General features: G+C 31.7%; 2 protein-coding genes and 1 long non-coding RNA gene across 3 annotated transcripts in view; 2 read left to right on the top strand and 1 right to left on the bottom strand.

Moving 5' to 3' along the window:
- The window catches only part of LOC116848617, a 4,265-nt gene extending 3,818 nt beyond the window's left edge, over positions 1-447 (top strand). Inside the window, exon 2 of the long non-coding RNA XR_004378988.1 lies at positions 174-447. This is a non-coding gene — a long non-coding RNA (uncharacterized LOC116848617). The remainder of the gene's footprint in view (positions 1-173) is intronic.
- LOC116848616 (succinate dehydrogenase [ubiquinone] iron-sulfur subunit, mitochondrial) overlaps positions 1-3,335 on the top strand; it is a 7,293-nt gene extending 3,958 nt beyond the window's left edge. Inside the window, exons 2-7 of the mRNA XM_032824914.1 lie at positions 853-983; positions 1,081-1,224; positions 1,403-1,598; positions 1,713-1,814; positions 2,190-2,312; positions 3,041-3,335. Of these exons, the coding sequence (XP_032680805.1) occupies positions 853-983; positions 1,081-1,224; positions 1,403-1,598; positions 1,713-1,814; positions 2,190-2,312; positions 3,041-3,124 (780 nt within the window). The 3' untranslated portion in view covers positions 3,125-3,335. The remainder of the gene's footprint in view (positions 1-852; positions 984-1,080; positions 1,225-1,402; positions 1,599-1,712; positions 1,815-2,189; positions 2,313-3,040) is intronic.
- LOC116848614 (nitric oxide synthase, salivary gland) lies at positions 1,259-14,165 on the bottom strand. The gene is made up of 25 exons (XM_032824911.1): positions 13,541-14,165; positions 13,213-13,349; positions 12,960-13,122; positions 12,776-12,867; positions 12,416-12,557; positions 11,436-11,575; positions 10,848-11,022; positions 10,504-10,605; positions 8,451-8,645; positions 8,157-8,254; positions 7,935-8,079; positions 7,554-7,658; positions 7,323-7,390; positions 7,108-7,251; positions 6,830-7,004; positions 6,506-6,635; positions 6,333-6,411; positions 6,060-6,253; positions 5,817-5,986; positions 5,190-5,400; positions 4,838-4,925; positions 4,639-4,763; positions 4,205-4,350; positions 3,902-4,093; positions 1,259-3,532 (listed from the first exon to the last, which is right to left on the bottom strand). The coding sequence occupies exons 1-25, from the start codon at positions 13,643-13,645 to the stop codon at positions 3,425-3,427; spliced, it is 3,429 nt and encodes a 1,142-aa protein (XP_032680802.1). The 5' UTR covers positions 13,646-14,165; the 3' UTR covers positions 1,259-3,424.
- Between the last annotated feature and the right edge of the window lie 997 nt (positions 14,166-15,162).

Raw genomic sequence — 15,162 nt, 5'->3', positions numbered from 1 at the left:
GAAAGAGACGTGCAAAAACAGTGGATAGAAAGTAAGATTAGGGAGGCAAAGTATAATAAAAGGTATAAAGATATAAGGAAGATAGGGGAGGGACATAAGTATTTGGAAAAGAGCAGTTTGATAAGGATGGGAGCAAAGGCGGGGGGAGAAGTGAGAGCGCTTATTAAGTTAAGGTGCGGTAATCTGGAGTTAGAAAATAAGTATTGGTTAGAGGAGGAAGAGAGAAAGTGTGTAATGTGTGGGAAGGAGCAGGATGAGATGTATCATTATATGTATACATGTGAGTGGGGAAAGAGATGGTTCGAGGAGATGGATAGTATGGAAGGTAGGGGAAAAGAAAGGATATGGGATGATGAAATCGATGAGATTAAAGGGAAAGTATTAAAAAGAATGTGGAGAGAAAGGGAGGGTAAAATCAAAGAGAGAGAAAGAGTAGGAGAAAAAGAAAAAGAAAAAGGACAAAATGAAATAGGGTAAAGGAAAGAAGAAAGAGAGAGGAGAATTTAATGTGATATAGATATAGAAAGTATGGAGGAACGGAAAGAATGAATGAATGGAGGATGTATGAAATGTGTGAGGTAGTTGTTTAATGTAAACCAAGTCCCCTTCTTGGCTATTTAATGTATATAGCTGAATGGTAATAAATATATATATATATAAATAAAATTCAGTAAAAAAAGTTTGTGTTATAAAATCTTTTTTTACACCTGACAAAGAGTTAAATTATTTTTTGTGATATATTGTATAAATAATTGTATAAATTGTGCAAACATTAGAGTTAGGATATATATATATATATGATTTATTTGTTATATTTTTTTCACACAAGTAAATATCACAAAAATTTTACAGGTCAGAGCTTTGCATACAGGAGCGGTTCAAAATGCTGAAGCCAGACTTAAGACTTTTTCAGTTTACCGTTGGAATCCAGACAAGCCTGACGAGAAACCATACATGCAAAAATATAAAATTGATCTGAATGTGTAGGTATTAGGAAATTAAATATATTTCTTAAATCTATTTAAAATATATTATATATATTTTTTTTTCCATATTATTTTGGACAAAATTTTGATTTAGTTGTGGTCCAATGGTACTGGATGCACTAATTAAAATTAAAAATGAGATGGATCCAACTTTGACATTCCGTCGTTCTTGCCGTGAAGGCATTTGTGGTTCCTGTGCTATGAATATTGGAGGAACAAACACATTGGCATGCATCAGGTAATGTATCGCATATAGTTACTACTATTGATTATTGTAGATATAATTTATAATTCTATTTTCACACATGTCATATGTCTAGGATATAAATTAAAATTTTATCCATGTTTATATATATTATTCACATTGAATAATAAATATGTTGATATATATTGATTAATGAAATAATGTGTTTCAGCAAAATTGATACAAGCACAAGTACATCATGTGAGGTTTATCCCTTACCACACATGTATATCGTCAAGGATTTGGTACCAGATTTAAATAATTTTTACACTCAGTATCGCAGTATACAACCTTGGCTGCAGCATCAAGACACAAAGGAAATGGGCAAGCAACAATATTTGCAAAGTGTAGAAGACCGAAAAAAGCTGGTAAATGTGATGATTGAGTACATCGCCATATTTATTAAATCTTATTTTTGTTTTAATTACAATCATATTACTTTTGCTTAAAACTAAATAATAATTTAATATTTACGAAAATAGGATGGTCTCTACGAGTGTATTCTCTGTGCTTGCTGCAGTACCTCTTGCCCGTCCTACTGGTGGAATGGTGATAAGTATTTAGGCCCTGCAGTACTTATGCAAGTAAGCACGTCACATTGTAATACTACACATTGTTCTAGACACAGTATCGCACAATAGAATAATTGGTCGCTACAATAACAAGAGAGAAGCAGTATAAGTGAGAGATTCTTTAAGAACGAGCGAAACACAAATTGAAGTACATGAATTTTTTTTCCGGAATAGATGATATATATTTGTATCTTTAAATATCTATAAAATATATGTACCTATAAAAAGTATTTATAACAGTACATACTATACTTGACAGTAAAGTACTTTTCGTATTAACAAAAAATATATATAACTTTGATTGATTATACAACTTATTTTCATAGAATTCTCACTTATATCGTAATTTTTCTTTCTAAGTCTCTCAACTATTATCGTATTTTTTAGGCTTACAGATGGATTATTGATTCGCGTGATACTCAGGCAAAGGAGCGTCTGGAGAAATTGAAAGATCCATTTTCAGTCTTTCGCTGTCATACGATCATGAATTGCACACGTACTTGTCCAAAGGTAAGTTCCTGCTCTACTTTAATAAATCATTATAATATACAACAGCAATTTCTTTTTTTCTTTTTTCGTTTTGTTTGTATCACTCTCAGTAAATAGCTTAGTATATGCTCGTATTCAAGAGAGTTTATCTGAAATTATTCGTATTCGTAAACATTCAAAGTATACTCTATATTTGTTAGTATATTATATATATATATATATATATATATATATATATATATATATACACATATATATATATATTGTATTTGCGATAAATTTTCGTAACTTTGCGAATAAATTTTTTATAGAAAACATCGCGTAATTGTGACGAACAGTCTACTAATCGAACGTGGACCTGTCTAACTTCCAGATTATCAATGACTTTTTTTCGTTTCAGAACTCTTTTTTACTTTATCAATCAAATTAACGCATATTTCGTTTATTTCCTGTTTTAGTTTTGATTACTATTTTTCAGGTATACAATTGTGTGTTTATATATTTTGTAAAATTGTAAGCATCTCGGAGAAAAACTCGATATAAGATAATATTATGATTATAATATAATGGAATCATTTGTAAAATCTGGTAGTTAGACTGGGAAATTGTGCATTGCAATTCTTAAGAGATTTATTCGCGAAACAGTCGCTAGATTATTCGGAAAATTGTAGCAGCGATTTCATTCTTTCAAAGCTATTTCGAAGATTGAAACGTTAAGTTATAAATCAAAGCGTTAATATTTTGTACAGGGTCTGAACCCTGGCAGAGCGATAGCAGAAATCAAGAAATTATTGGCCAATGTCAGCCAGAAACAGCAACCGAGTCTTAGCTGAACGGTCTCTTTATGTTTAAGCAGAACCAGGTAGAATTAACAATTTCTATATACTTGTCTGTATTGCGTTACTACGTGCAGCGAACATGTAGTCAGTGAAATATTTCATATAACTAATGATATGTACGGATCTACGAAAAAAAGCAGACGAAACGTCTTCTAAAAATTGAAAGATCAGTCACACTACTTGTAAATAAAAGGAGTTTCCCGCACATGATGATATGATGTCACAATTATTAGTACGATAGCAACCCTCCAAAAGTGCGAATCGCTTGGACTACACTTTATCAGTCTAACATTTTCATGGTTCGGCGGCCATTCGAATTCTGGCCGTCTCCCGCGATCGATTGTGTACCTCAGCTGTGCGTAACGTTATACCGAATATATCTTCATGGTAACGATTCTCATCCTGGAAAAATAAATCGTATTAGAATCAATAAATTAATATAAAGAATAATTTTATATTTTAAAAATACCTTTGAAAATATTTTTTTTAGTCTTTTGAAGTCATTTTTTTCGAAAAGATACTTCTTCTAAATTCATGATTATGCATTTACAAGATACACGTCTCTTATTTTGAGCAATATTACAATATATTAAAAGCGCATTAAAATCAGAGGAGGACGCTACTGTCTCTTTGTAAGTTGGATTTGAGTTTACGCGGAAGTTGATGTAATATTTATGTAATGTTTATGTAACATGAGACATATTTATGTAATATAATAGACGATAATTATATAAATTACAAGCAATAAAAAGTAATGCATGTATAATTTACCCTGAGTGATAACATATATGCTTCGACTTCTTTGTCCGTCATTTGGCCGTGCGTTTGTATAATGTGTTTCAAGGTCTGATAAACGTCCTCTGCCATTGTGCAATCCCCGCAGACGTAAAAATGACCGTGCTCATACACTACCATTGTGTAAATCTGAAGAGCTTCTGCTTGGATCAAATCTTGCACATAGGTCTAAGATTAAAAGATTACAAGTTTAAGAATTTCCATCTCTTTGTACATTATATTAGACATTGTATGCATGTGTATGTGCATACATACAAAGCATTGTAATGTATAACGTACCTTTTTGAAACCAGGTTCTCGGGATAGCGCTAAGAATACGTTGTTCAGAACACCAGATTCCAACATTTCTTTCTTTTCTTGTCTATATAGATCCAAATTCCTTTGGCGGCAACCGAAGAACAGCCAAACTTTGCCAAATGCTTGGTCTACAAATATCAAGTGTTACATATTTATGTACGCGTGTAAGATGTACAGTTTAGATAGATTTATCTTCGAATGTCTCAACCATTTGAATTCTTCGATAAATTTGGAGGATGATTTTAGAGGAAAATTAATATAACTGTAATTTCATAACTTCTAATTAAGTTTCATTTGGAGTTATGTAAAATTGTATAGTAAAACTTACATTTTATTTTAATATAAAAGACAACAGTTTGTAATTTTCATCTTGTATCATAAGTATAAGCGAGTACATGTAAGAAAAATATTTATACCCGGCTGAAGTTTCATTTGGGCAAGCCGGTGATGCCAGAAGCCTCGAAAAGGAGCAATCCCAGTACCTGGTCCCACTAATATCATCGGTGCTTTAGTCTCCGTTGGCATGTAGAAATTCGGCGCGCTTAAACATGAATCAATAATTATATTCGATGAAAAATCATCGCATATGGTCAATTAGCAAAATTGATGTCTTACCTCCGCACAAATACATATAGCAGTTCACCTTCAGATATTTCTCGTAGATAATTAGAGCAAACACCGAAATGAACTGGTCCAGAGCCGCCTAGAAAATAAGTTTATTCAAATTATATAATTGAAATTTAGATCACACACATATAAGCTTATTATTAAATTAGATGAATATATATAGGTTGTAGATGGAATTTATCTGTTCAAAGACATAAATACGTATTTTTTTAAAAGGGATACTTCTCTCCTTAAATCTGTGATCGATCGTTTATACAAAACGTCTCTTATTTTCTATCTACACATCTACACATTCAAAATCGGAGAGGAACACTATCGTGGGGTTTCTTGTTATAAATACCTTGCGTTTGATACTGCACCACTGCGACTGTCAGATGTATTTGTCCTCGATGCACGCACGGAGATGACGAGATGCTGTAGAATCTAGGTTGTAAGGGTGTTAGGTGAAGCAGGAGCAATGGAGCGAATGGAGTCACGGATGGAAATTCATCCAAAACTTCGGCTAAATTAGGAAACTTCCAATGTCTCCAATCTTCATAAGCTGCCGGATCCTAGTTTTAAAGAAAATCTTTCGAATTTTCTATAGATTTCTTCTTTTCATATTTTCTTAGAAAGACATTGTTATGTATGTAAAAACTACAATATATCTACAAATATTTTAATTTTTCGAAAACTTTTCAAATGAATGAATGGAAAGTTTCTTTTCATGCTATTCATTTTAAATTTGAACTAAAATATATTTATATTTTAATTATATGAATATAATTATAGCAATGTAGAAAAAAATTGAGTAAAACCTTATAAATGACAATATATAATAATTTGTAACCAACAAAAATACTTTTTCAGTTAGAAATATCTTTTAACTTTGGACCTTAATTTTTTCTTTATCAATTTAACATTTTTGAGAATTTCAATATGTATATCGTAACACTACGTTTACACATTTACGTATTTACATATTTACAGAGGCCAGAAGATCAAGTTGTGCCCGTTCTTTTGCGCTTGTAGCTATCGAAGCGAAGTATCTTAACAGATTTGGCGTAGGCGGTATCGTAATGTCCAAAAATCGAGTCAACAGCATTCTGAAGGAATTCGGTAGATATCTGTCATGAGGTATCCACGTTTTTACGATACCTACGAAAGGGATCTTCTATTATTTATTGATAATATGAGAGAGAAGGAGAATGAAAATTTATTAGGCTTATACCGTTGGGAGTATGTGCTTGTTTTTGCATTTGTAATTCAATCGATGTATCGACGTCAAAAGTAGACTGTACACGTTGCAATATTCTCTCTACGAGTTCCGTTCGATTGCACGCGAATACTCCCAAATGATCGCCAGGTTTGTAAGAGATATCTAAGCCCAATATATCGTCCAGTTCCAGAAGCAATGTCGTCCCGCTGTACATGCGATAAAAATTAATGCGCGTAGGATGAATGACGTGAAGTCACGCCGTGATAAACTGTACAGAATTTTTACCTTGATTCGTCACCACTTATGTTACTTCTTCGAAGCATATTGCACATTGTTACATTTCTGTTGTGACATTTGCTTAATGCTGAAATTTGATTTTTATTAACACATTCCGCTTATATACATATATGTGTAAAAAGAAATTTAAATATAAATGTATAAATATCGTACACATCTACCTTTGACAATTGGTTGAGGTTCAATTTCCACAAATCGGACAGTTGCCGCGGACAACGCTTCGGAACCTAAAGACAAGGCTACTTCTAGTAATGTGTCGTCATCATCTAAGCAGAAAGTTTCGCACGCAACCTGCAATATTAAGTACATTTACTTTGTTGTACAAACATTGAACTCTTTTACATTAGACTCAAAAGTATACATATGTCTAGTAAGATAAAAAAATTTATATATCGAATACGGAATTGTTTAGCAACATTGCGTTTAGTTCTAAAATAAATACATTAGCTTATAATTGTTGTTATCTAAACATATCGGAAGCTAACCGCGAAAGTATCAGCTGCCCACTTCCGAAAAGTCTGTTCCTGTCCACACATCTCATCACCCTGAGCCAAGCGCGCCAATCGTTCTCCGCCTAATTCGCCGAGCAAGTTGTCTACATAACGGCCGAACGCACAAAAATTCGGATATGCGGACGAGCCCAATGCAAATACCGCAAACCTTAGAAATTATATTTCAAGATCAGCTCTTCGATGCATATAATTAACATTCAATAGAAAAATAATTAACAAGTTTCATGTATGCAAAGTGATTAATAAATTACCGAACATTACTAAGAGGCCCAAAAGTATCTTCCGCTTGTGATTCCGTCGTGGAGCCACGTAAGGAATCCAATCTATCCAATTTTTTTGATCCACTCACTTCCGTTTGACTGTTAGCCTTGATAAATGATTTCGAGGTCGCCAAACTGAGAATTATTTTTATATTATAGGTATGCATAATTGATTTTCTCTCTCTCGTATGCTAGTGAGAAAGTACCTTATTTTATTTTCGCTATTTATATAAGCGTCGTTCATTTTCATCGCATATAAGTTTTGTGCAAAAACCTGCAACACATTTTTTGTATTATTTAGCACTTTGACTGCAATAAGGGGATCATCAATGTCCACATGGGAACATCGGGCTGTCCGGATAAAAATAATGAAGACAACAAAAAAAAAATTGGAAATATGTAATATTTTATTTTTGTAATAATTTAGATCAACCTACTTCTCCGTTTTCTGGCGGATCACCGTTTCCGAAAGTAGAAGTTATCACTAGCAGTAGAGCCTCGTGTTCTATGTTACTGATGTCATATTCCGCCATTGAAAGTACCTGTGTTCAGTACGTTTGCTTTAATTCTTGTGATTATATGTACATCATATAATATGTTGAGTTGTAATTAAAAAAAACGAACAAATTTAATCTTGGTTATCATATAAAATATTTAAATTTAAATCTCATTCAGCATACTTTGAGCATACTTTGAATATATTTTGATCATACTTTGAACATTAGAAGAAAGAGATAAATTAAATAATTTCACGTAGAATATAATTTACAGATTAAAAGATTTTTATATTCTTTCAATTTTATATTATAGTGTATTACCTGAGAATGAAAAGCGTGGCCTAATAATTCGCCTAGCTTTTCCGCATACATTTGGGATGTACCAGTTTCCGTAGCGAACAACACTGTTGCTTTTATTCGACGCGATAATGCTCGTCCAAACAGCTTAGATGTAAATTTTACGGCTCTGAAAAGATATTTTGATTTTGAAGTTGGAAAGTTAAAGTGTATGTCATTTTTAGGTAATTCTACTTGAGATCACACCTCGCAATTTGCTTAAAATGAAACTTGCGCCTTGGTTTTTTGGTTATTGCTTTCTTGTCGCGCCCCTTCTTCCATATGTGAGTTTTCCATGCTGGATCCTATAAAATTATGATATTTGAACTGTACAGAACATTTCTAAATTCGTGCCAAGATATTGTAGTGATAAAATTTGTAAAGAGCTTATTTAGAATCAACGTGATCTTAGATAATTTTCCCGCTACAATATCTTTAGATGCAAATTTGAAAACATAATCTCATTTTAATAAAGTAAATTACGTTCGGAAAAGAGGATACCTGAGCATCGTAAGAGGGCTTTAAATGATAAAGTGCCATTTCCTGATGAAACACCGCTGTTGCGGATCCAGATATTGGCGGCACAATCCATAGCCAATCCGCGGGACAACCATTTCGAAGACGCATTTCGTTTTCATAATGTTTCATGAAAGATTCTGAAGCTGTATGATGATCTACGATCGTTACATTCTTCATCTAAAATAGCATTCGTTAGATCAAATATATTGTACGTAATAGGAAAATAAAATTACACTTTAATATATGCACAGGCATGCTTACACACACACACACACACACATACATTGGTTCCCGGGAATTCCTTTTCGAGAATTTCCCGGAAAAAATTAAAATTTTTAATATATATTTATTTACATTAAATTATAGTGTAGAATACATTTAACCCTTTCGTGCCTCCGGCTTTCCCAGAAGAGATGCGTTTTATACGGAGACGGTTTTTATAGGTTTTATAGGTTTTTGGGGGCTAATTTCAAATCGACTATCAAAATTTAAATTCAAAATGGCGAATTCAAGATGGTGGTTATGAAATGCTAAAATATCGATATATTCAAAATAAAAGTTTAAATTATGTTTTTTTTTCTAAATATTAATTACAATTCGAATGTAAAAATTTCGAGTCAAGATAATATATTTCGGATAACTATTACAAGGAACTTCTGAATACATTGTTGCCAGTATGCAAATATGTCTGTTAGAGTTGCGAAAAACGACCGCTATAGTATACAATAGGATGAAAACACAAGATCTTTCTAATTGATAAAGCTGTCATGTACTGCTGTCAGACTTTAAGTATATAATTAGCAATATATTTACTTTAAGTATATATTAGCAATTAAATAATAGGAAAAAGGGCTAATTCGAGTTTAAGCACAGGATTAATGGTGCTATGTACCATATGGGTAAAACCTTCCTTGTGTTAGGAAATAGAGTAATATTTATTGAACATGAATACTCAATATAAATAATCAAACGTTTCGGCTCAATCATGAACCCTTTTCAGTGATATAAAAACTCAAGGTTTACAAAACGAACGCATTACAAGTAAAAGAATTAATTAATGACCTTAATAAAATGACATAAATGTTATTCGCAGTATTATAGCTGACAAGACCGACTACCCGACTAATATTAAGAAATTCAAATTAATACTAGGAAGTAGCCGTCATAACTATAAAAAAACCATAAAATAAAATAAAAATAGGTTAAAATATAATAAATAATTAAAACGGTCAATATAAATTACCTTTGTTGAGCTCGGCTAAAAGTGAAACGATCCTGTCAACGATAACATCGCCACGTCTAAGTAATAGAGATAATAACAGATTTACACGAGAATTAACATTGCGGCGACGACTCGTGGAAGAGAAGAAAACAGAGTTTTATTTTCATAATAAGCCGCAGTAGTCGTTGCCCAAATATTCTGTGTTCTTTTGAGAATTAAGTCCATGCTTTTGAAATTTCTTTCTCTTAATATATAATTAGCATTAATTCAATGAATTTTCGACATAATAAAAAATTATTCTTCATTACTTAAAAATTGGATTTTTAGTAAAGTTTAAATAACTATATTTTATTGAAAACATAATATTTCAAAATGTGCGATAGATACACGTAACTTAAACCTTCATCATTAAAAGAAGTTAAGGTAGAAGTCGATAGGACTATTTGTTTAAAAGTTATAATGATTTTTGTAAGTGGGACATATATGTCCCAGAAGCACGAAAGGGTTAAATTTCAAAGAACCGCAATTAAGCTCTTACAGGCTATAATCTCTTTATGTTAGATTATTTTTATGAAAAGTATCTTTATACATATATATTCTAAAATATTTTTGTATAATTCATAAATTTCCGATTTTCCGAGAATTCTCTGAAATTTGATATCTTTAGTACAATAAGGATGATAAAAAAATTGTAGAATAAATCCTTTTTCATTGCAATATTTTTCAGAAAATCGGTCTTCAAAGAAAATTACAGATAATAATAATAATATAATATTTTATAAATAAAAATTTTAGAAACAATCGATTTCACACCTGAAAACTATGTAGCACTGCGACATTAGCTTCTATCATTGCTTTATCCTTCCACAAAGATGTAGATGTCCTTGTATCTAAACCCATATTTGTCGCTATTGTCTGAAAACGTCACTTCCATTTTACATAGTGCTTAATAATAATTGACTATTTAGCAAAGTGACTCATTGCAATACTAGTTTTAAACAAAGTTAAAATGTTTTCTCGTTTAACATAAATTTGACTGAAGACCTGATAATGGTAAAAATCATTGGAGACAAAATAATGTTTCTAAAATTAACGATGATTATACCAAAGTAAAAATACCAAAAGAATTATGAAAATATGCAAATACAGAAAATTACCTCAAGCATATTGTATCTTTGTGTATCACATAAATCTCTGGAGCCAATTTCAGTGCTCATGTACCAGCCGTTAAAAGGTGCTGCAGTGAATACTAGACCTCCACAATCGAAAACCATTCCGGACACAGCCGGAACGGCAAACCATTTGAGATTCAATTTTTCAAACCAATCGTACCTGTTTTGTCCAACATTATAACATTATTCTATGATAAAAATTACCTCGTAATTATGGCATATTATATAATATGTACAATTTTTAATTTAGTGTAATAAATTTAGACGAAGACGGTATTTTATTTAAAGGAAATCAGAGAATTATTAATTAAAATATACATTATTATCATTATATATATATATATATATATATATATATATATATATATATATATACATATATATATCCATCCGTTCTAGTTGTCATTTATATATTTTGTTTTTATCGTTTTACATCTAAAGGTTTGTATGTGAACATCTATTTAAATTTAAATATATAAAATTAAACGTGCTGTCAAGATGTCAGACTTCTTGTTTGTGATTAAAAAGAAAAAGATTGCTTTTATATTAAAAATTTTTAATTTTTTAACTTACGTAGGATGATTGAGAGGTACTTCGAGCACTAGATCACTGGGAATATCGAAATAATCTGGATCGTGTCCATTGGCGGATAAAACCAACGGCAATATATCGAATCTGGTTCGCGCTCCTTTCCATCCTAGCTTCATGCAGACCTGTTGAAGCGCAAAAGCTACAGTTTTTTTTGGAAATACTTTCGATATATTCGAATATATTCTCTTCTTTATAGAATATCTAAAAAATGTCACGTGCCTTCTTCGCGGCGACGCGATTGCTTTCGTACACTTTCGTATGACACACGGAAGAAATTTAATAAGTTTATTCTTCGACAGTGAAATAATCTTCGTTTATTTTGCGAAAACGTATGGAAATGTCGAAGTCACATTCCGAATTGCTCTCACAAAAATCGAAATTTACTTTCGAATTAATGAGCAATTAGAATTCACCGTTGGTATCGTATAGGGTACGCGCGCTCAATAATTATGCTCGGTAATCATGCGTACACGGACACCAATCAGTCATGTGCTATTGATTTTCACAGCTTCGCTGATATTGATTTGCACTGCTTAGGTGATTTTGTTTTCGGCTTTCAACTACGGGATTGAGCGCGAGTGTATTTTATGCTATGTCATTAGTTGGTTAATAGCTTATTAATGTTAATGTTAATGTAATTTTTTTCGCGCATTAAAATTTTCAATTTTCAACTTTAATCAAACATATCCTTTCCAAAATACATACTTAGAATATTTTAATAAGATGCTCTGTATGTACATATATATGTATAAATATGTATGTATAAATTATTGAATATATATGTATGCTTTTATTTATATAATTAATAATGAATCTATTTAGTTGAAGCGTGTATGTAAATGAATGTATGCATATATACGTTTATATATGTATGTGTATATATTTATTAATAAATATAATTTATTATATATTAAATAAATGAGTATATATAAACTAAATATATATTTCTTATATATAAATACCTCTGTAAATTCCACACTGGCAGGATCACCAAGAATGGTCCCATCTGGATTTTTGTATCCCGCATAATTAATTAATTGCTGATTCCACACTCTATAGTCATGTTTTCCGTCAGTACGTTGCGGGAATATTGTTATTGCTGACCTGTAAAATAATATACATATCAAGAATCAAATATACATGTTAAGTGTGCGTTGTATATTAAAATAATGTTTGTAATAATACACGAATTTTTAAAAACAAATTTATACAATTTTGTTATAATCTCAAAAAACACTTTTTATTATATTCTACACAATAATATGCACGTCTTGCAATATTCACACACTGAAAAATTTTTATATTATAAAATTACACTTCACCTGATGTTTCCTTTATTTGTGCTGTATTTTACATGATTGCATAAAGCCTCGAACATACCACTCGTAGTTGTAACGTAACGACAATCGAAAACCTATAGAAAAATTTATTTTATTCATAAATTAATAAAATTCTTCAAGAATATCGCGAAAGTTTTGCGAAAGTAAATATTATGACAAAGTAAACCTGTAATTTCGACCATTGTATACGACCGATGCACCTCGCGGCGTTTCGCCACGCTAATTTTGCGCCAAAAACCAATTCAGTCTCCGTTAATTGATAAGTACCGGTAGACATTACTTCTCTCTGAACGCTCTCCCAACGGGTACGATGAGCATCACTGTTCAACCTGCGTCGAGGATAAAACATGAATTCACCAGAAACATAAAAAATCCACCTGTTATTGAGAAAATCTAAAGAACACTGGCGATTCCGGTACCTTCTGATAGAAGTAAAATATTGCTCCAGGAAATCTTTCGCGTGAATTAATATTTCTTCCTTCGTGCGTGCTTCAGTTCCGTGAGTCGGTAGCTGCATCACACTACCGAGACATACTTGACCCGAGCAAAGAGTTCTCTAAAAATTTACAGAACATTTTATTCCATATTATTTTGTTCTTTATTATTCTTTTTCTTATTATCACATAAATACGTGTTATAAAGTTAACAAGTTTAACATTATTAGTCGCGGTGAAAAGAAATTTATTACATTTTTAATTATACGCTACCAACATATTTTCAACAGCTTTAAAAAAGTTTTTTTAATACCTCAGCATTTTTCACGTGCAAGGAATCAAATGCCTCCGTCTTGTCCGTCAGATTCCTGAGTTTCGTAGGCTTTCTTTGGTGGGCCGTTCCGTCGTGATCCTTCATTTTGCGAGTGCACGCGCTCAACTGTCCTTGCCTGACTGATTCTGGACAAGTATGACGATAAGGAGAAACGGGACGCGGAGATGACAGAACGCAGCATTTCACGTGTCGTCATCTCACATGCGCCAGCATGCGCAACATTGATCCACTGTGCTCGTCCCGAGAGTTTACAGGATCAATCAACAGGGCGGGTAGAATATTTTACGTCAAAAACAAAAATTTCGAATAAGCCTGATACTTGCAGCTCGTCAATGTCTCGTACATAAACAATGCTGTTTCTTTTTGTATTATATTCTGTAATATAAATAAAATAATAATATTAATAATAATAACACTCGTAGGTGTGTTGAAGACCAAAAGACGAGTTTGACGCGGACTCAATCATTAATGAGATATAATTGATATATAACATGATATAATATAATGCAATTATAATATATATATTAGTCACTCGCATGATAATGACCTGCGGTCGGTGACGCGATTATTACCGCACGCTACAAGATAATACTAGTACACATGCAGATTCAGAAACTATAAAATATAAATAAAATCTAATAGGCAATTGTAAATAAATTCTATGTTAGTCGAGTTAGAGAGAAGAAGCATCCTATATATATATACAGGGTGGACCATTTTAATCCATCCAGTCGAATATGTCGAAAACCAAGCACGGGAGAGAAAAATGTTTCAGACAAAAGTTGTAAGGCTTAAAAAAGCGCATTCAACAATAGTAGTTATTTGACATAGGATGGCGTCGCCAAGGTCAGAACAAGGTCAACTTTGCTTTTTTAAATAGAAACACATATTTTTTATTACGGCATTTTATTCAACATAAAAACGCAAATAACTTTTGCTTGAAAAAATTTTTTATACGACCTCTATTTTCTAAGATATTTACGTAAATATCTACAAGATTATTGGTTTCAATAATTTTTTACTTGAATTCTGTCAACTTTAGCGGAAAATATGAAGAGATAAAAATTGTATATTTTGTTCTCATAGAGCTCTGAGAATTTTTTCAGAATTTTGTGTTAACTTTTTAGTACTTCAAGAAAATGTAAGAAAATGAAGTACTAAAAAGTTAATATAAAATTCTGAAAAAATTCTCAGAGCTCTATGAGAACAAAATATACAATTTTTATCTCTTCATATTTTCCGCTAAAGTTGACAGAATTCAAGTAAAAAATTATTGAAACCAATAATCTTGTAGATATTTACGTAAATATCTTAGAAAATAGAGGTCGTATAAAAAATTTTTTCAAGCAAAAGTTATTTGCGTTTTTACGTTGAATAAAATGCCGTAATAAAAAATATGTGTTTCTATTTAAAAAAGCAAAGTTGACCTTGTTCTGACCTTGGCGACGCCATCCTATGTCAAATAACTACTATTGTTGAATGCGTTTTTTTAAGCCTTACAACTTTTGTCTGAAACATTTTTCTCTCCCGTGCTTGGTTTTCAACATATTCGACTGGATGGATTAAAATGGTCCACTCTGTATATATAATTTAGACATAAT

This window comes from Odontomachus brunneus, unplaced genomic scaffold, assembly GCF_010583005.1.
Source record: "Odontomachus brunneus isolate Ranch 3 - 2012 unplaced genomic scaffold, Obru_v1 Obru_scaffold_097, whole genome shotgun sequence".
NCBI classification, from domain to species: domain Eukaryota; kingdom Metazoa; phylum Arthropoda; class Insecta; order Hymenoptera; family Formicidae; genus Odontomachus; species Odontomachus brunneus.
The sequence above is the reverse complement of the archived record's forward strand: the minus strand, read 5'-3'. Positions and strand labels throughout refer to the sequence as shown.

Bases quoted from the DNA above. Each gene is read 5' to 3' on its own strand.
- LOC116848614 (XM_032824911.1), bottom strand. From the start codon at position 13,645: ATGAAGGATCACGACGGAACGGCCCACCAAAGAAAGCCTACGAAACTC. The intron at 7,252-7,322 runs GTACTTTCTCAC...AATAATTCTCAG, and splicing joins AATAGCGAAAATAAAATAAG to TTTGGCGACCTCGAAATCAT. The intron at 4,094-4,204 runs GTACGTTATACA...TTTTAATCTTAG, and splicing joins GAGAACCTGGTTTCAAAAAG to ACCTATGTGCAAGATTTGAT.